The sequence below is a fragment of the Xyrauchen texanus genome, chromosome 31 (assembly GCF_025860055.1).
Source record: "Xyrauchen texanus isolate HMW12.3.18 chromosome 31, RBS_HiC_50CHRs, whole genome shotgun sequence".
Taxonomy (NCBI): Eukaryota; Metazoa; Chordata; class Actinopteri; order Cypriniformes; family Catostomidae; genus Xyrauchen; species Xyrauchen texanus.
The window spans coordinates 37,955,539-37,973,379 of NC_068306.1; the positions used below are offsets into that span (position 1 = coordinate 37,955,539).

The 17,841-nt window shown below is 36.2% G+C and overlaps 1 protein-coding gene across 3 annotated transcripts in view; it reads left to right on the forward strand.

The window, feature by feature from the left end:
• Window positions 1–929: 929 nt before the first annotated feature.
• LOC127625425 (keratinocyte-associated transmembrane protein 2-like) overlaps window positions 930–17,841 on the forward strand; it is a 44,227-nt gene continuing 27,315 nt past the window's right edge. The window contains exons 1-3 of one of the 3 annotated variants that reach the window (XR_007968286.1): window positions 930–1,043; window positions 3,579–4,231; window positions 12,477–13,717. Coding sequence is in view for 2 of the 3 variants with exons in the window: in XM_052100719.1 (XP_051956679.1) it covers window positions 935–1,043; window positions 3,579–4,231; window positions 12,477–12,608 (894 nt within the window). In the remaining variant the exon portion in view is untranslated. Of the gene's footprint in view, window positions 1,044–3,578; window positions 4,232–12,476; window positions 13,824–17,841 lie in introns of those variants that run through there. The other 2 variants (XM_052100719.1, XM_052100720.1) reach the window with 2 other exon arrangements.

Consider the following 17,841-nt stretch of genomic DNA (forward strand, 5'->3'; position numbering starts at 1 on the left):
CAGTGGTTAAATCAGTATCCTCAGAAGTTATATGATAGGTGTGGGTGAAAAACATAAATATTTTTTTACTATAAATACTCTTCCCTGCAGAACTGATAATGCAGACAGCCAGAAAACAGTTGACGTATCTTGGCGGTTTAACCCTTGTGTGTCAATAAAAAAAAGTTACTCTGAGGTCATTAGAGGACAATAATATCTGCATCAAAAAACTGCCATAACAATACTATATATTAATATTTTATTTTTTACTTTCAATTGTTTTTTTAACAAACATCAGTCCTGATAATAACTACCATTCATTCATTTTCATGATTTTAAATGCCAGTTTGTTTACATAATCCCAATGTTGTTTTTCACACACACACACACACACACACATTTCCCCACACAATTTTAGCTGCATCATTTATTCAACTGGACTGCAGTGCTCTATAATACAGCAAACAGAATATAGGGGGAAAAAAGGATGTATTTTCTCCATAGGCTAAACATGAGGAAAAATGGTGCCATCTGGTGGAATATATATATATATATATATATATATATATATATATATATATATATATATATATATATATATATATATATATATTAATTTTGAAGCCAGGGCTCCAGAATGAAAGCATTATATCATAGAATTCATGAATTTACACTTTTTCAATGGGTACATTTTTGTCCTGTAGGTCCTAAGTGTAACTTTGTATTTTGTGTACACAGTGTATTATAGATGTATTATAAGAACTGTGGTTGAAATAACAATAATTCCCCCCAAAATACACACGATTGGAAACCCTAACTTTGGAGAAGAAATTTGACTCTCTGCATTGTTTTTTTTTTTTAATCGATTCATTGAAACAAGCAGTTCAAAAGAATCGACTTGGTTAAACGAACAAACCTTCCAAGCGCTGCGACTGAAATAAAGACGTCACTAAAGATGGCGGTCACGCGGAAGACAGGAGGAAAGTTCTCGTCTTTGGGAATATTCGCATTGGTATTATACCTTCAAATCTTTTCAGTGAGATGTTCTACTCTACCACTAACAGGTTAGTAGAACTTTAACGTTATATTCTAATAGTTTTCACTGCAATGCCAGTGGTAACGTTTATTTACCTACAAGCTCGTGCTTCAGCTCGCCTGCAGTAAGATTGAGCACACGTGAGTGTGAAATTTAACCTGGTTAAATGCAATATATTGTATACACCTGTTTTATCCACATCTGATGTCTGTCATTTTCCAATAAGTGGAACATTACATAAACTCGCCTGGTCTTGTGCTCATTGTGACGTGTTCAGTTTAGTATCTGCATTTGTAATAGAGTTATACTCCTAATAGTGTCAAATGTGGTCATTATGGTAAATATTTCTTAGAAAGATTAAGATACCTCTAACTATTGTTTTTCATCACAGCCACAGTCCTGCGCACATTAACAGAACTCTATTAATAAACATGAAAGATGAGTCATGTTTGTTCTGTATCTGTTACTGTGCTCACTAATAAAAACAAGTTATTGTACATTTTGAGAACCTCACGACAATTCAAAAGTTGTTTATTGAAGGCAAGAAACTACAAAATACAAGCTTGTGTTTTCGATAATTTTTTTTAGGTTTGGGCTGTTTTTGCCTTCTATAAAATGTTGTCTGTAACTATGTTTATCGAGGAGGTTATATGCTAGGCCAAAAGTTCAGAATAATGTACAGATTTTGCTGTTTCGGAAGGAAATTGTTACTTCAGTTCACCAAAGTGGCATTCAATTGATCACAAAGTATAGTCAGGACATTACTGATACAGAAAAAAATAAATAAACAGCACAATAATTTTTTATCAAATCTAGACAGGCTGAAATGTCACCTGAGTATCTGGACAAACTGACAGCTACAGCTGTGGCCAAAATTATTGGCAGTGAAATAAATGTTGTCTTTCGCAAAGATTTCTGCTTCAGTTGTTGTGGTGTTGATTCACATTTTTTCTAGATTATTGTGCAGAGTGATCAGATGCATTTTAAATAATTTCAAAAAGCTTAACCCAAATTTCACCGTTTTTTTGGCCCTGGCACACAATGACCAGCCAACATAATTTCACTAATCATATCAGCAGCACCTGGGAAAGTGTGAACGAATACTAGTCAGGTGAAATCACTCTATCATTCTGATTGGATTATAAGAGCAGACTGATTGCTATAAAAGGAGGGAAGAAGTGCTTCCGATTGTGTTCTTTTTCGCAATGGTTACCTCTAAAGAAAGACATGCAGCCATCATCGATTTGCATCAAACTGGCCTCACATGCAAGGAAATTGCTGCAAAGAATATTGCACCTGAAAGAACCATTTACCGGATCATCAAGAACTTAAAGGAGAGTGGTTCAACAGCAGCGAAGAAGGCTTAAGGACTTCCCAGAGTGTCCAGCAAGCACCAGGACCATCTCCTCCTGAGGAATCAGCTAGGAATCGTTTCACCACCAGTGCAGAGCTTGCTCAATATTGGCAGCAGGTTGGTGTGAGTGCATCTGCATGCAAAGTGAGGCGAAGACTTTTGGACAATGGTCTGGTGTCAAGAAGGACAGCAAAGAAAAACAAGGACAGATTGAAATTCTGCAGGAAGTACAAGGATTGGACAGCAGAAGACTGGTGCAAAGATATTTTCTCTGATGAAGCCCCCTTCTGGCTGTTTGAGACATCTGAAAAATAGATAGTCCGGAGAAGAAAAGATGAACGCTACCATGAGACCTGTGTCGAGCCAACAGTGAAGCATCCTGAGACCATTCATGTGTTGGGTTGCTTTTCATCCAAGGGAGTGGGCTCTCTCACAATTCTGTTTAGCAGTGAATTTAATTGTCAGATAATCAAAACAAGTGTTTTTCAACACATACTCTTGTTATTATGACCATGAAACCGTCAGAGGACAGGGAGGGAAAGAATTTATTTTCTGAAAAAGTTTAGCATTTTCTCACAATAGTTTTTGGGTTTCTTTGCAATAACATTATTCGTCCCTTATGGAAATTAACCTTGCTTTTCCTACAGTAGCCATATTTATATTTGTAGTAACAATACAGGAAGAAACAATAGTAATGTAATAAAAATCATATTCATTCTGCCAAACAACAAACTTGGTTACTTCAGTTTTATTAAACTAACAACATAATTAATTTGTGGTACAGATATTGTTTAAAAAATAATAATAATTAACCATGGTTTCACACAATAGCAAACCTCCAGTTACCATTGAACCCTGTTGTTGTTGTTGTTGTTGTTGTTGTTGTTGTTGTGGATACATGTACCACCAAAAAATTATTTTGGCATTACTATAGTAAAACTAGCTAATGTGTTTTTGTTTGTTTTTTTTGTTGTTTTTATTTTGGCTGAATGTAATCCCAAAACAATTGTAACAGTGAAACTTGTCGAAATAAAGTTTTTTTTTTTTATTATTATTATTTTTTTTTTTAATTAATTAATTAATTTTTTACATCTGTTCACCTGTAGTATCTCTGCAATAAATGAGAACATGTGTAAACTATTGATATCCCTTTCATACACTTCAGATTTCACAACACACTTAATTTGCCTTCTTTCTTTTTTTCCACAGCTGACAAGGTGCAGGTGAGCATTAAAACTAAAACCGATAACATTAAAAAGAATGTTGCAACCTCTCAAATTGACAGTCAGTTGAATGAAAAGGCTGAAGTGTCAACTACATCAACATCTCCTGCTACTGGCAACACCACTACCTCCAACCCCACCACCAAACCATCAGCTGCTCCGACCTCTCCTCCTGTGACTACTGCTGCCCCAGTGAAATATTTGACCCTTCCAGAGCACGCCCAGCCTACCAAATACAATTCACAAGAGATGACTAGTACAACTGCAAACAAACATCCCACCCCTGCTGGAGAGACAACAGAGACCATCTTTGATTACGGGGGCAGCATCCTTTCCCTTGGACCAAATGGGCCACTTCAAGATTACACAAATGGCAAAGATGATGCTGATGATGGTGATAGTGATAATTATCAGAGTGTGCATGACAGTCAGGTAACTCGAGACAACCAGGGCATTGGGAATGACCTGATTCCTGGTAATAATAACCCTCCCTTCAAAAGCTCTGAGAAAATTGATGTAAACATCAAGGACACAACCATCTATGCAACTCACAATGAAGACTCGCACTTCTTTTTTCACCTCGTCGTCATAGCCTTTTTAGTGGCCATAATCTACATCACCTACCACAACAAGAGAAAGGTATGCTTCTCTTCTCTTTGTCTTTTTGGAAAGGTGCAATGATGAAAAACGGAAATGGATTTGCAGTATATGTCTGTTTTATGCCTGACTACAAACTCCGAAACTGGCTTTTCTCTGTGTGGTCAGTGCCTCTTCTATGAGTTGCGCAAATGTCCCGATATAAGGCGGAGAGATTGAAACTGCTTCCGGCTGATGCACACTCTTGTCGCGGGGATGCTCGTCCCTCGAGCTCACATGCTTATTGCAGCTAGATTAAAACGTGATTGCTCGCGACTTATTGAATCATAATATATATATGTCACTGTGCATTTCTTATCGTGAAGAAAATTGGCAATATGCAGCTTTATTAATAAGAGGGATTTTGTTTTTTAGTGATTTAAAGATTGATTTAAGTGTACAGAAAGGTCAGAGAGGGTAGTTTTCATCCCATTATACACAGCAAAGTTTTTGATTTTGTTTTGGCTTGTTTTCCAATATACATATCTAAAACTCCTTTAGAACAATGTACATTTTCTTTAGCAGCTATACTGCAGAAGAAAAACAATTCTGAGAAAGTTCAATATAATATTAAAAATGCAAATATCTTAAAATATCTAAAAATACTTTTAAAAAAAGATTCATTCACCTGAGAAGAATCATATAATATATTTTGACTTGCTTTTAGAGAATAGATCTTGAATACAAGTATTTTGTCTTTACTTATTCTGCACTTGCAGAATTATAACCAAGTGAAAAAATACACTTATACAAAATACACTTATATTTAAGAGACATTCTCTTAAAGCAAGTCTAAATATCTTACATGTTGCTTCTCAAGTAAATGTGTTTTGTTTTTTTAGACTATTTTAAATGGAAAACAAGACAAAAACACTTGATAACAATAGGAGTTTTTTGCAGTGAATTTCTTTACTGAATTAAACTTAAAAGTATTTTTTCCCATTAATTCAGTGAATGTATTTTTCACTAGGTATTTTTAAAAGATCTCTTTATTGTTAGTAAGCACGTTTAATCCAACCTTTATGTCGGGCCACAAGCTGAATAATCGGTTACGAGCTAATGATGAATCTTTTCAATAATCGGTGAATAATCGTTCTAATAATTGTTAGTTCCAGCCCTAACACACACTGCCAACACACATTTATGTTCAAACACCATGTAAAGGTGAATTTTGCATTATAGGTCCCCTTTAAGATTTATATCTTCAGCTTTATTGTATCGGTAGGAAAAATGCATTTTAGATTCCCAAACATTACTTTTGAAAATAGAAAATATTAGAAGAGAAGAACCGGATGCTCTGCAAAAGATTGCATTGCCCCCACAGAGCCCCACACTGAACATCGAGTCAGTCTGTGATTACATGAAGAGACTGAAGCAATTGAGACAGTCTAAATAGAAGAACTGTTGAATTCTACAAGAAGCTTGGAACATCCTATCTGCCAACAACCAAGAAAAACTGTATCCAGGTGTACCTAGGAGAATTGATGCTGTTTTAAAGGCAAAGGTGGCCACACCAAATATTGATTTAGCTTTTTTATGTTTATTGGACTTTGTATGACATTCAATGATAGTGCCTATAACTTGCACAGTACTGCAGTCGCTGGGTGATGGCGCCACAGATGTGCAGTCATGTTGGAAGTGTTTCCATTTGAGTAGGCAACGTGTAAAACAATACTTGCACGTCATTTTTTTGTTTACCATTCTTCCTCGCCATTATACTCAATGGCAAAACCGGAATGTCCCCACACCACAGATCAAATGTACATAAGTATTCACAGCCTTTGCTCAATACTTTGTTCAAGCACCTTTGGCACCAATTACAGCCTCAAGTCTCTTTGTGTATGATGCTACAAGCTTGGCAGACCTATTTTTGGGCAGTTTCTCCCATTCTTCTTTGCAGGACCTCTCAAGCTCCATCAGGTTGGTTGGGGAGCATCGGTGCACAGCCATTTTCAGATCTCTCCAGAGATGTTCAATCGGGTTCAAGTCTGGGCTCTGGCTGGGCCACTCAAGGACATTCACAGAGTTGCTGTAGCAACTGTAGCACATTGTTATCTTGGCTGTGTGCTTAGGGTCATTGTCCTGTTTGAAGATGAACCTTTGCCCCTGTCTGAGGTCCAGAGTGCTCTGGAGCAGGTTTTCATCAAGGATGTCTCTGTACATTGCTGCATTCATCTTTCCCTCGATCCTGACTAGTCGCTGAAAAACATCCCCACAGCATGATGCTGCCACCACCATGCTTCACTGTAGGGATGGTATTGGCCAGGTGATGAGCGGTGCCTGGTTTCCTCCAGAATGACGCTTGCCATTCAGGTCAAAGAGATCAATCTTTGTTTCATCAGACCAGAGAATTTAGTTTCTCATGGTCTGAGAGTCCTTCAGGTACCTTTTGGCAAACTCCAGGGGGGCTGCCATGTGCCTTTTACTGAGGAGTGGCTTCCATTTGGCCACTTTACCATACAGGCCTGATTGGTGGAGTGCTGCAGAGATGGTTGTTCTTCTGGAAGGTTCTCCTCTCTCCACAGAGAAACGCTGGAGCTCGGGTTCTTGGTCACCTTCCTGACTATGGCCCTTCTCCCCCGATTGCTCAGTTTGGCCAGGCGGCCAGCTCTAGGAAGAGTCATGGTGCTTCCAAACTTCCATTTATGGATGATGGAGGCCACTGTGCTCATTGGGACCTTCAGTGCTTCAGAAATTGTTCTGTACCCTTCCCCAGATCTGTGCCCCGATACAATCCTGTCTCGGAGGTCTACAGACAATTCCTTGGACTTCATGACTTGGTTTGTGCTCTGACATGCACTGTTAACTGTGGGACCATATATATATATATATATATATATATATATATATATATATATATATATATATATAAAAAGGTGTGTGCCTTAACAAATCATGTCCAATAACTGAATTTACCACAGGTGGACTCCAATCAAGTTGTAGAAACATCTCAAGGATGATCAGTGGAAACAGGATGCACCTGAGCTCAATTTTTAGAGTCATGGCAAAGGCTGTGAATACTTAGTGGATATAAAAAGTCTACACACCCCTGTTAAAATGCCAGGTTCTTGTGATGTTAAAGAATGAGACAAAGATAAATCATGTCAGAACTTTTTCCACCTTTAATGTGACCTATAATGCGAACATTTCAATTGAAAAACAAACCGAAAATAAAAATTAGAAACCTTGCAATAACCTGGTTGCATAAGTGTGCACACCCTCTTATAACTGGGGATTTGGCTGTGTTCAGAATTAACCAATCACATTCAAACTCATTCAATATCATATTTAAAGATAACATGTATAAATATTTCATCATTATATATTGAATTATTGTTATATGAGGGGCTTTCTCAGCAAATATTTGTTTATGTGATTGAATACGATTAATTGCGATTAATTAATCGGGACACCATGTAATTAATTAGATTTAAAAAATGTTATTGATTGACAGCCCTAATATATATATATTATATTATATATATTTCATGTTCTTGTCAAACATTATATAATTTTTTATTCTTTGTCATTTCCACATTAATGACACATTATTCACATTACATTTTAATGTAAAAGTGGCACTTATGTAATGAGGGGAAGACCATCCAAAACACACTGCAGACTTTGCTCTCGGAGACATTGTATGGTATCCATTATGTCTGCACAACTGATTGAATTAAGAATGACATTGTCATACACAGTCTTGTGTGATTAATTAACTGCAAAAGGCTGCATTTTATAGAGCAGTCTGCATTTACCGATACGTGATTGAGTGCCGCACTCGAGTAGCTACAGTATGCGCAGAAGTGCCGTAATATAAGAGAATGTTTATCATATTATATTTTAAATAGTCTTGCCAGTTAGTGAAAGATGCATTTGATAGGTCCCAGTTTCCTTGTTTTCCTTCCGCGCAAAACTGAATGTCAAGCCATACTTTCCTTACAAACCTTATGGATGTGTAAGAGGAAAGTGCAAGTGCATTTCTAATTTTCTCCAGGTCGGACTCAGTAATACGGGTTGATGAACACTGCTGTGTTTCCTTGCGTGTTTTTTTGTAGCGCTTCACAGTTGATTTAAAGATGACATTGCATGACTTGATTATGTTGTGTTTTGTGATGTGACTGTTAATCCTGGCTCTGAGACTCAACAGACTTGCTACATATTAATCATGTCCAGAGGTTGTTTGAACAGAGGCATAAAACTCTTGCATTGTTATTATGGCGGACAGCAGGATAGGCCCATTAATATAGATTACAACTGACAAGAATGACCTGAGCATTAAACAGTTTTACTCATGTCAGCCAATCAGAAATGATTGACCATGTCATAAGATATAATAAGCAAGCATCTACTCTAAATTTGTCTACATTTAAGGAATATTTTATGTCCTGCTTGAGTCTGTTCTGTTGTTGTTGCAGAGGACATGGATACATTTGGGTTATAGATCAAAGTTCAGAGATAGTAGAAATATCATTAAAGACAATTTCATGGTAGGCCCACACTTCAGACTAATCAACACGCCAAGAAATAAGTATACTTAAGACAAAAAGAATATTGTAGAACTGTATGAAGCTTTTACAGTGCCTAAAGATTTCACAATTCACAGGAAATAAACATTGAATACTTGCTTTTTGATATTATCTGATTTTAACATTTCATATTTATTGTTTAACAACACAAGCACAAGCGAGTGAAAGCAACTTCAAAGTAAAAGCGCTTCACATGCACTGAGTAAATGTTATGTTCACTGGGCACTATACAGTTAGTTTGATTTGGTCTTTTGAGTCGAGTGTGAAGCGACTGGGATGAAGATTAGCACCTCTAAATCTGAGGCCATTGTTCTCTGCAGCAAACCGATGGAGTGCATATTCCAGGTAGAGAAGGAGGTATTGCCCCAAGTGAAGGAGTTCAAGTACCTCTGGGTCTTGTTCACGAGTGAGGGGACAGGGGCAGCGGGGCGGTATTGCACTCGCTCTATAGCACCGTTGTCACGAAAAGAGAGCTGAGCCTGAAGTCAAAGCTCTCAATCTACCGGTCAATTTTTGTTCCTACCCTCACCTATGGTCATGAATATACAATGTATGCTTAAAGTATTTTTGAACACTTGTATAAGATTTGCTTCAACTTTTGCAACTTTTTCTTTAAGTTTTTACCAAGTACTAAAAAAAACAAAATAAACAAGCATACAATAGAATGAATAAAAAACAATTTCCAAACTAATGTGCAAAGTGCTCTCATATTAATAAAGCTGCATATTGCCATTTTTCTTCATGATAAGAAAATGCACAGTGACAAATATTATGATTAAATAAGTCGCGAGCAATCGCGTTCTAATCTAGCTGCGTTAAGTGTGCGCGCTCGAGGGATGAGCGTCCCTGACCAGAGTCTCTCTCAGCCGGGTGCGGTTTCAATCTCTCCCCCTTAGATCGGGACATTCGCGCAACTCATTGAACTCACAAAGAGAAATGCCAGTTTCTGAGTTTAAAGTTATTAACATGACCTGCTTCTGTATTATTTGAACTTTAATAAAGCTATATCACATTAAATATAACTGCATTTGTAACGCCGGGATGTTTCCTTTAAAGAGCTCCGCTTATTCCAAAACGAGACTGCTTCTGAATTTACTTTTTTTTTAAATTCCCTAATACTTTGGGATCTACATAAGAAGAAGCTATGAAAGTTTAGAGTGCATCTGGACTGTGATCTGTGTAATTATTCCTCTCCTGCGTCAGTCGTGAACTGCAGTGCTGCTCTCACGCGTCATTAGTTTAATATGATTTCATTTTACATTCAATGAGATTAAACGACTATCCGACAATGACAATTTTTCTCGTATTTTTTTTTTATTTTCGACGTTGTCGATAATGTCGACTAATCGTTTCAGCCCTAATGCAAATGATAATATGCTTTTAAACTAACCTGTTTTGGTTGCTTGAATTAATCCAGGTGAGAAAATTGCGAAGCAGCGTTTACAAATAGGTTTTTCTTATCTATGATGTTTCCCTTTTCATCAGCCTCAAATACAAAGAACCTGGCTTTTTCCACTTTTCTTTTCGACAAGATTCAGATGAGACTACGCAGCAGCTACTTTGCTTGTCGCCATCTTTTGCTTGTTGTGAGAGTTCAAAAGTTCCCGACTCTGCATGGGTACCGGGTAGATTCGGTACTCCGGTACCTTCAGAAATGCTGGTATCGTAAACTATTAACAGGCCAGAATGTTGCGATCGTAGTGAACGTGATGGAACGGGACTTAAGTGAAGAAGGTCACTTAAGTACTGCGGAGCTAGACCATTCAAAGCTTTGTATGTAGTTAACAGAATTTTTAAATACAAAATTTAACATGTAGCCAATGTAACTATGATAAAATGGGACTAATATGATCATATTTTTGGTTCTCGTTAGCACTCTGGCTGCTGCATTTTGAATCAATTGAAGTTTATTTATTGATCTTGCAGAGAGCATGTGCCTTAATTTAGCAATGTTTCTTAGGTGAAAGAATGCTGTTCTACAAACATTGGTAATTTGATTTTCAAAGTACAGATTGATATAAAATATAACACCTAAGTTCTTCGCTGTTGAAGATGATGTAACAGTACATTCATCGAGAGTCAAATTATATTGTAGCAGCTTATTTTTTGTTTTTTGGTCCAATAATTAGTACCTATGTTTTGTCGGAATTGAGTAGAAGGAAATTTCAGGCCATCCAATCTTTTATTTCATTGATACACTCTGCTAATTTGGAGAATTGTGAAATCTCATCAGGTTTTGAAGAAATATAAAGTTGTTATCATCAGCATAGCAGTGGAAACTTATTCCACAATTCCTGATAATAAAAGCATATACAAGCAGAGGCCCTAAAACTGATCCCTGTGGCACTCCATACTTTACTTTTGTTTGGTTTGACAATTCCTCATTTACATAGACAGAGTGGTAGCAGTCTGCTAAATAGGACCTAAAGCTACATTGCTACAGAGATGCTTATGCAACTCCACAAATGCCAACATAATTCTCTAGCCTATTCAAGAGAATGTTGTGATCTATCGTGTCGAATGCAGCACTAAGATCTAAAAGCACTAGAAGTGAAATGCAGCTGCGATCAGGTGATAAGAGTCATTTGTAACTCTGATAAGTGCAGTCTCTGTACTGTGATGAGGCCCAAATCCTGACTGAAATTCTTCGTATATACTATTTCTCTGTAGAAATGAACATATTTGGGAGGATACTTCCTTTTCTAGTATTTTTGATTAAACAGGATATTTTAAATCAGTCTATAATTAACCAGTTCTCCAGGATCAAGTTGTGGCTTCTTAATAAGCTGTTTGATAATTGCCATTTTAAAGTTTCTTGGGACATGTCCTAAGGATAGCGAGGAGTTAATAATATTAAGAAGAGGTTCTGAAATTACAGGAGATGCCTCTTTTAAGAGCTTAGTTGGTATTGGATCTAACAAATATGTGGCATTTGATGTTTTGTTAGCTCTTCATGACCTATGACAGGGAAGGATTGAAGTTGCACATGAGGAAAATTATTAGACACTGTTTTCTGAGGTGCTATGACAGATGATTGCATAATTCCAATTTTATTTCAGATTATTTCAATTTTATTTGTAAAGAAAATCATAAAGTCATTACTCTAGTGCTGTGACATAATATCTGGTTCTGTTGAGGCTTTATTCCTAACCAATTTAGCCACTGTACTGAATAAACACCTAGGATTGTTGTAGTTATTTTTTATGAGTTTACCAAAGTAATGCTGACCTGGCAGCTTTTAGTGCCTGTCTGTAGCTACAGACACTATCCTTCAATGCACCACGAAATACTTCTAATTTTGTATTTTTCCACATGCGCTCAAATTTTCCGAGCTGCTCTCGAGAGCATGAGTGTGATCATTGTACCATGGTGCAGGGCTTATTTCTTTAATTTTCTTTTATCGAAGTGGGACGACACTATCAAGAGTGCTAGAGAAGACTGCATTTATATTTTTGGTTATTTCATCAAGTTCTTCTGGGCTTTAGCGTGGTGTAGATTTGAGTAACATTAGCTGATCGCAGTATACAAGAGACGAGGTAATGATAAAAATTGTGTGGGACTGCATGGCCCATTCTTTATGTAGGCAACACTTAAACAATCAGAGAATGTTTTTTCTGAATTACGATTTCGAATCAGCAGGTCGTTGCAGTAGTCTAAAGCTGTAAGATCACTCTGTCATCATTATTAACATTTTGCTTTCTTTTTGTCTGCATGTATAGCTCATGTTACTGGCTCAAAGTCACCACTGGAGGGATGGCTTCTGCTCACGTGGTGTTGAGTATCACAGACTCGACCAGAATGTCAACGAGGCCATGCCTTCACTCAAGATGACTAATGACTACATCTTCTGAACAACTGCTTGAGTTTACTGAAGAAGAACGAAGATGTTGTGTGCACATGGTGTCTTATTTAATCAGGGGAGGAGTGGTTGTGCTATGATAATTATTTATTATATGTGTGCTCGCTAAAGAATGGTCATTCCTTTTGGGAATGTGTTTGGTTGTATTTTGTGTTTTACTTTCTGCTTTCTTTGGTGTCTATGAATGCAGATGTTTTACAATGGTTAATGTAACTGATTATTTTCGAGCTTTCGGACATTTTTGTACTTAATTTTGTAGACTTGATCTCTGCGGAATGAATATAATAGAAAATAAAATAAAGGTATATCTGTGTAAATATTTGTTTATAATACTTCACATTAAACCTAGAATGAACAAACAAGTAATTACGATTTTCTCTGCCACGTGCAGTGCAGAAATGTGGGACGTCAATGTTGAAATCTGCTCTGAAACACCAATTTTACATTTTGTTTTAACTCCATCACAACATTTGTCTTCTGATTGCCTCTGTGATGATATATATTGTCCAAAAGTAACTCAGACCTACCAGCAGACATTGTGAGTAATACTGCTATCCAAAGGCAAAATGCTGTAACTACACATTTTGTCAAAAGATTGTCAAAAATTGCATTTACTTTAAAATACACACACAAAAATCTCAGTTTCAGGATGGTGTAGTTACTGCGTTTTGCCTTTTGAAAGATAATAGCTTAATGTGTATATCTTGTAGCACATACAAACTTCAGTACTGCAAAAACGTAAAGTTAAAGCTAAATTTGAACTGCTGTGTACTTTGTAGCTTTTTCTGAGCTGGTCCCTCATATGTTTATGTTCTGACTTCAGTGAAGTTGTTTTTCAATGCACATGCTGACCTGGATTTTTCATTGCCAAAGGTCTGGAGATATAGACATAAACTGCTTTGTTTCCTTGTTTTAAATCACTTCATATGAGTGTTTGCCCAAATTCAATAACTATACCAAGGTTAGTCAAAATAATCAGACCAATCTAGAGCTGGATTGCTGCGGTTTAAACTCTTTAGTAAGTCTTCCTTTGGTCATTTTTAATAATTAGAGCATTTATTAACTGAATCATGTCACTGTTTTAAACGAAGGCACATGAAGGTTGTATAGGTGCATGCAGTATGTATATGATGAGAAGCTATTGGGTTCTTTCAGTCAGTTGAAATCATGTTTCTTCAATAAAGCACCCACTGTAAAGGAATCAGTCGTTGTGTTTCACACCTTTTATTATGAAACAGATTTATGATTTTAAGAGATTGCTTTATCATATGTATGTACATAAATTAGCAAATGATGCCAAATCCATGACAAAATACACGTGTAGATTATTCACCTGTTTAATATTTGACTTTTGCATTATACTTAACCATGTGTATAATTCTTATGAGGCTGGTGAATTTAATGATATTTTTCACCAAAAAAATATATTAATAATATAAATATAATTATTTTACTCTACATCATAATTGTTAATGCTTAAAGAAATTAAGCATATTTTTTGGATCATTAAGACTTGCTATTGTGACTTGTTACATGACATTTAAATGTAATTCTCATTATATATGCAAAGGTTCATTTCCATATTTTCCATGAATAAAATTAATGGAAAAAACATCTTAAGTGGTACAAAAGACCAGACATATAATTTCTATCAGTGACCTGGAGATGTTCTTTAGTAAGACTCATTCAATCAATGCATGGCATAGTAAGACTGTCTTGAGGAAATATTTTAAACAAGGATTTAATTCACAGTATGAAAATCTAGATTTTTGTGGACGTCACTAGGCATCATAAACCCATTGCCAGGACACATTGCATAGGCCTATCAGTGGCTATATTGAATTTGTAATAAATTCACATCATGCGTTTCAAGCTATGCAAGAGCACACACTCAAACAATTATCTGCTACTACTAAGAAGATCTGCTGGTTTGTTTCATGGTAAATCTATGCATTATGTAATTTTGTTTGTGTGTGTGCCTATTTTTAAGATTTACACTTTTTAAATTCATAAAATTAAATACAATTGAAATGAGTGGTCTTTAGTAAAATAAAATAAAAATATTTTCTCGTATTTCATTTGGTTAAACTTTGCACAATGAATGAAATAATTGATGGCATTTTGTTATGAAATTGAAATGTTTAAATCTTAATAATAGGCTAAAATAAAAAAAATGTGTGAAACTATATGGCCTTAATCTTTTCTTATATTCAGTATGTTGTCACCTAGGGAAGTTGCAAGGGATGTCAAAAGTCCAATTACACAAATGTGTGTTTTCTGTCCGTCCGTCCATCCGTCTGTCTGTCTGTCTATCTATCTATCTATCTTTACGGCACACCTTCCTTGGTCTAGGGGTATGGGAAGGTGTGTAACCAATGTTTTTGGAGAGAGCGCAAAAGTGATCCTGTCGCAGGTCCCAGAGTAACCTAATCACGCATTGTTGTGACAGATCACAACCATCCCTGGTATAGTAAAAATATAACAAATTTATTAAAGTAAACAATGGGATAAATGGAAAACTTCAGGAGTGGAACCGGACAAAATAATAAACAAAAGACATTCTTCCAAAAGGGGTTTAGAAAGTGACTTACCTATCAAAAAGTAAAAGAGAAGAAAACACAAATCACTTCCCTAACTCCCTCTCTATAAATAACCAAGAGAAAACAGAATGCTTCTGTAAATGGCGTCCACCTTCCTACTAAATAATCCCACAACACAAACAACTTAAATAGACTCACAATTAAAGTTAAAACTGGGGTAATAAACTTGTAGAAGTTGCACATTGAACTGTAAGGCATTACCAAAGGAATATAAACAGTAAACAACTGCAAATGACAATTCTGTTAATCAACTCGCATGTAAAGACACTGACAAGACTGTTGTCTAACTCACATTAGCACACAACAATTGCAAAGCTGGGACCAAGAGATAGAATGACTAGTGCAGGAGAAAATATTCTCTGTGTTTCTCTCTCTGGTGAAGAGAGTTGCAGAGCCTCTTATACTCTACATTCCTGGGCTGAGACAAGGAAATACACAGGGAGACACAACACACAATAAACCACATTAAACATATCACTATCACAATGATATAATATACGTCCCTCAGGACGTAACACTAACTAACTATCTATCTATCTATCTATCTGTCTGTCTGTCTGTCTGTCTGTCTGTCTGTCTGTCTATCATCTAGTTCAAAATTATCTCACTGCAAAAAAATTATTTCCTTACTGAGCATATTTGACTTGTTGTCTGGTAAAAATAGAGAAACATTCTTAAAACAAGATTTTGTTTTCTACCTGAGATCCAGAATGACAAGATTTTGTTTTGATTTAGAGTCTAACAGAATTTAACAAGGATTCAGTGTAAAACAAGAAATTATTTGACAAAGGGGTAAGAAAAATTAACTTGTTTCCCCTCAGAATCCTTCTTTTTTTTTTTTTATTAATATAATCATTACAAAATGTTGGTAGATTTGTCTGAAAACAAGACAATATACAGTGTGTGTGTATATATATATATATAGGCCTATAAGACAAAAATACTATAAAATATATTTAACTTAGTCTTGTAATAAGCTGGACAATGAGCAGTCAGATATTATTACAAAATAAACACCAACAGAAAGCAAAGTGGAGGTGGAATTCCTGTTCAGCAATTTTTCTTCTCACACGTTTACATAAATTCAATGCAAATCAATATTTTATGTCCATTTATTTCTTTATTTGTTTAGTAGCCATGTAATTAGTGGGATATTGTACAGTCAGCCGGTTGTTATTGTAAAATAGACACCTTCTGATACAAGACCCTGGGGCGGTTAAAGACGCCATAGAAAGCCTGTTGCATAAAACAAGCTCACAGTTGTCTTTCGTAAGACAGTCTAATTTGCATTGCATTGTGGGGAAAAATAAGACACCGAACAGCTTAAAAAAAATGGCCGACAGTGGACGTTCAATACATTTTTTATTCGCTGAGAATATTTGCTTATTAGAGGACTACAGTGCTTCAAAATGTATTTTAATGAACACATTTAGTGATTTAACCCAAATAATTAAAAACACAACATTTTGTTTCCATTTTTGAAGTCAAAGTCTTCAACCAAGTCTCAACTCAAGCCCCTTTCAGCCCCCACTGGCTCAGCTGACAGTTATTTTCAATGGCAAAATGGAATGTAAACAAAAGTTAGCCTGAGGTGTGCTGTCTTACATTTTGCTCTTTAATTAGACTGATCGAAGTTTTTATGCAACTGACTGAAAAAATGAAGACCAACATTTTAGACGGCTAACTAGTAAGACTAGTCTAAAACAGTTTTATGCAACCGGCCCCTGATCACCCTGTCAGGGTTTGTTTTGCGATTACAATAATGATGAGAAATAATAGTATGTCACTTTCACTGTCGAAAAACAGTGAAAAAAGCAATGTAAGAATACAACAAACTCAGCAACCAACAGAAACTCTGACAAAATAACCCGCTGTCCCACAAACTACCCTTTGTTTACTCCTTTAGAAGTCCAGCACATGGAGAATTGCTAGACATGGACCAAGACCAGATGTCAGTGTTTTTGAGGTATTCATCCAATGGTCCCAGGCACAGAGTCCAGCACATCGCCCGTCTAGAGGGATGTTTTCATCTGCCACAGGGGCCCACCTCACATCTCCAGGTCCTTTGCATGGCCCTGAGTGAAATCATTCAAGTGCCTCAATACAGCGGCAGGGATGCAGGAAATTGCTTTCCAGTGCGAGCAGTCGCTACTGATGAGGGCTTGATTGTGATCAGGTGAAAATAACCTCCTTCAATAAAGCAAGAGGAAGAACAGCAACAGAACTATTTGAAACAACACAAGTAATCAGCTTTGATTCGAAGACAAAATGCTGCGATACAACAGCACATGATGCCTTGATTTTATTTCTCTCACTTAATTTAATTCTGATAAATCACTGTGTTTCGTCCATTCTTGCCAGAATGTTAAATGCTGTTTCAATATTTGCTCAAACTAATAAAGATATAAAAGATTCATATTGCATTAGCAGATATGCACTGACTTAAATGTTTAATGTAATGGCATTCAGACGTTTTTATTTTAAAGAAAGTTACCAAAAGTAATAATAAAAGTTTGTTTTAAATGATAAAACAATAGACAAAGTGTTTACAATGAAGACAATGAATGACACTTCAGTACAAGTTAAGCTCAATCAACATAGCTGTAAGGGGGTTAAAGGGAAAAG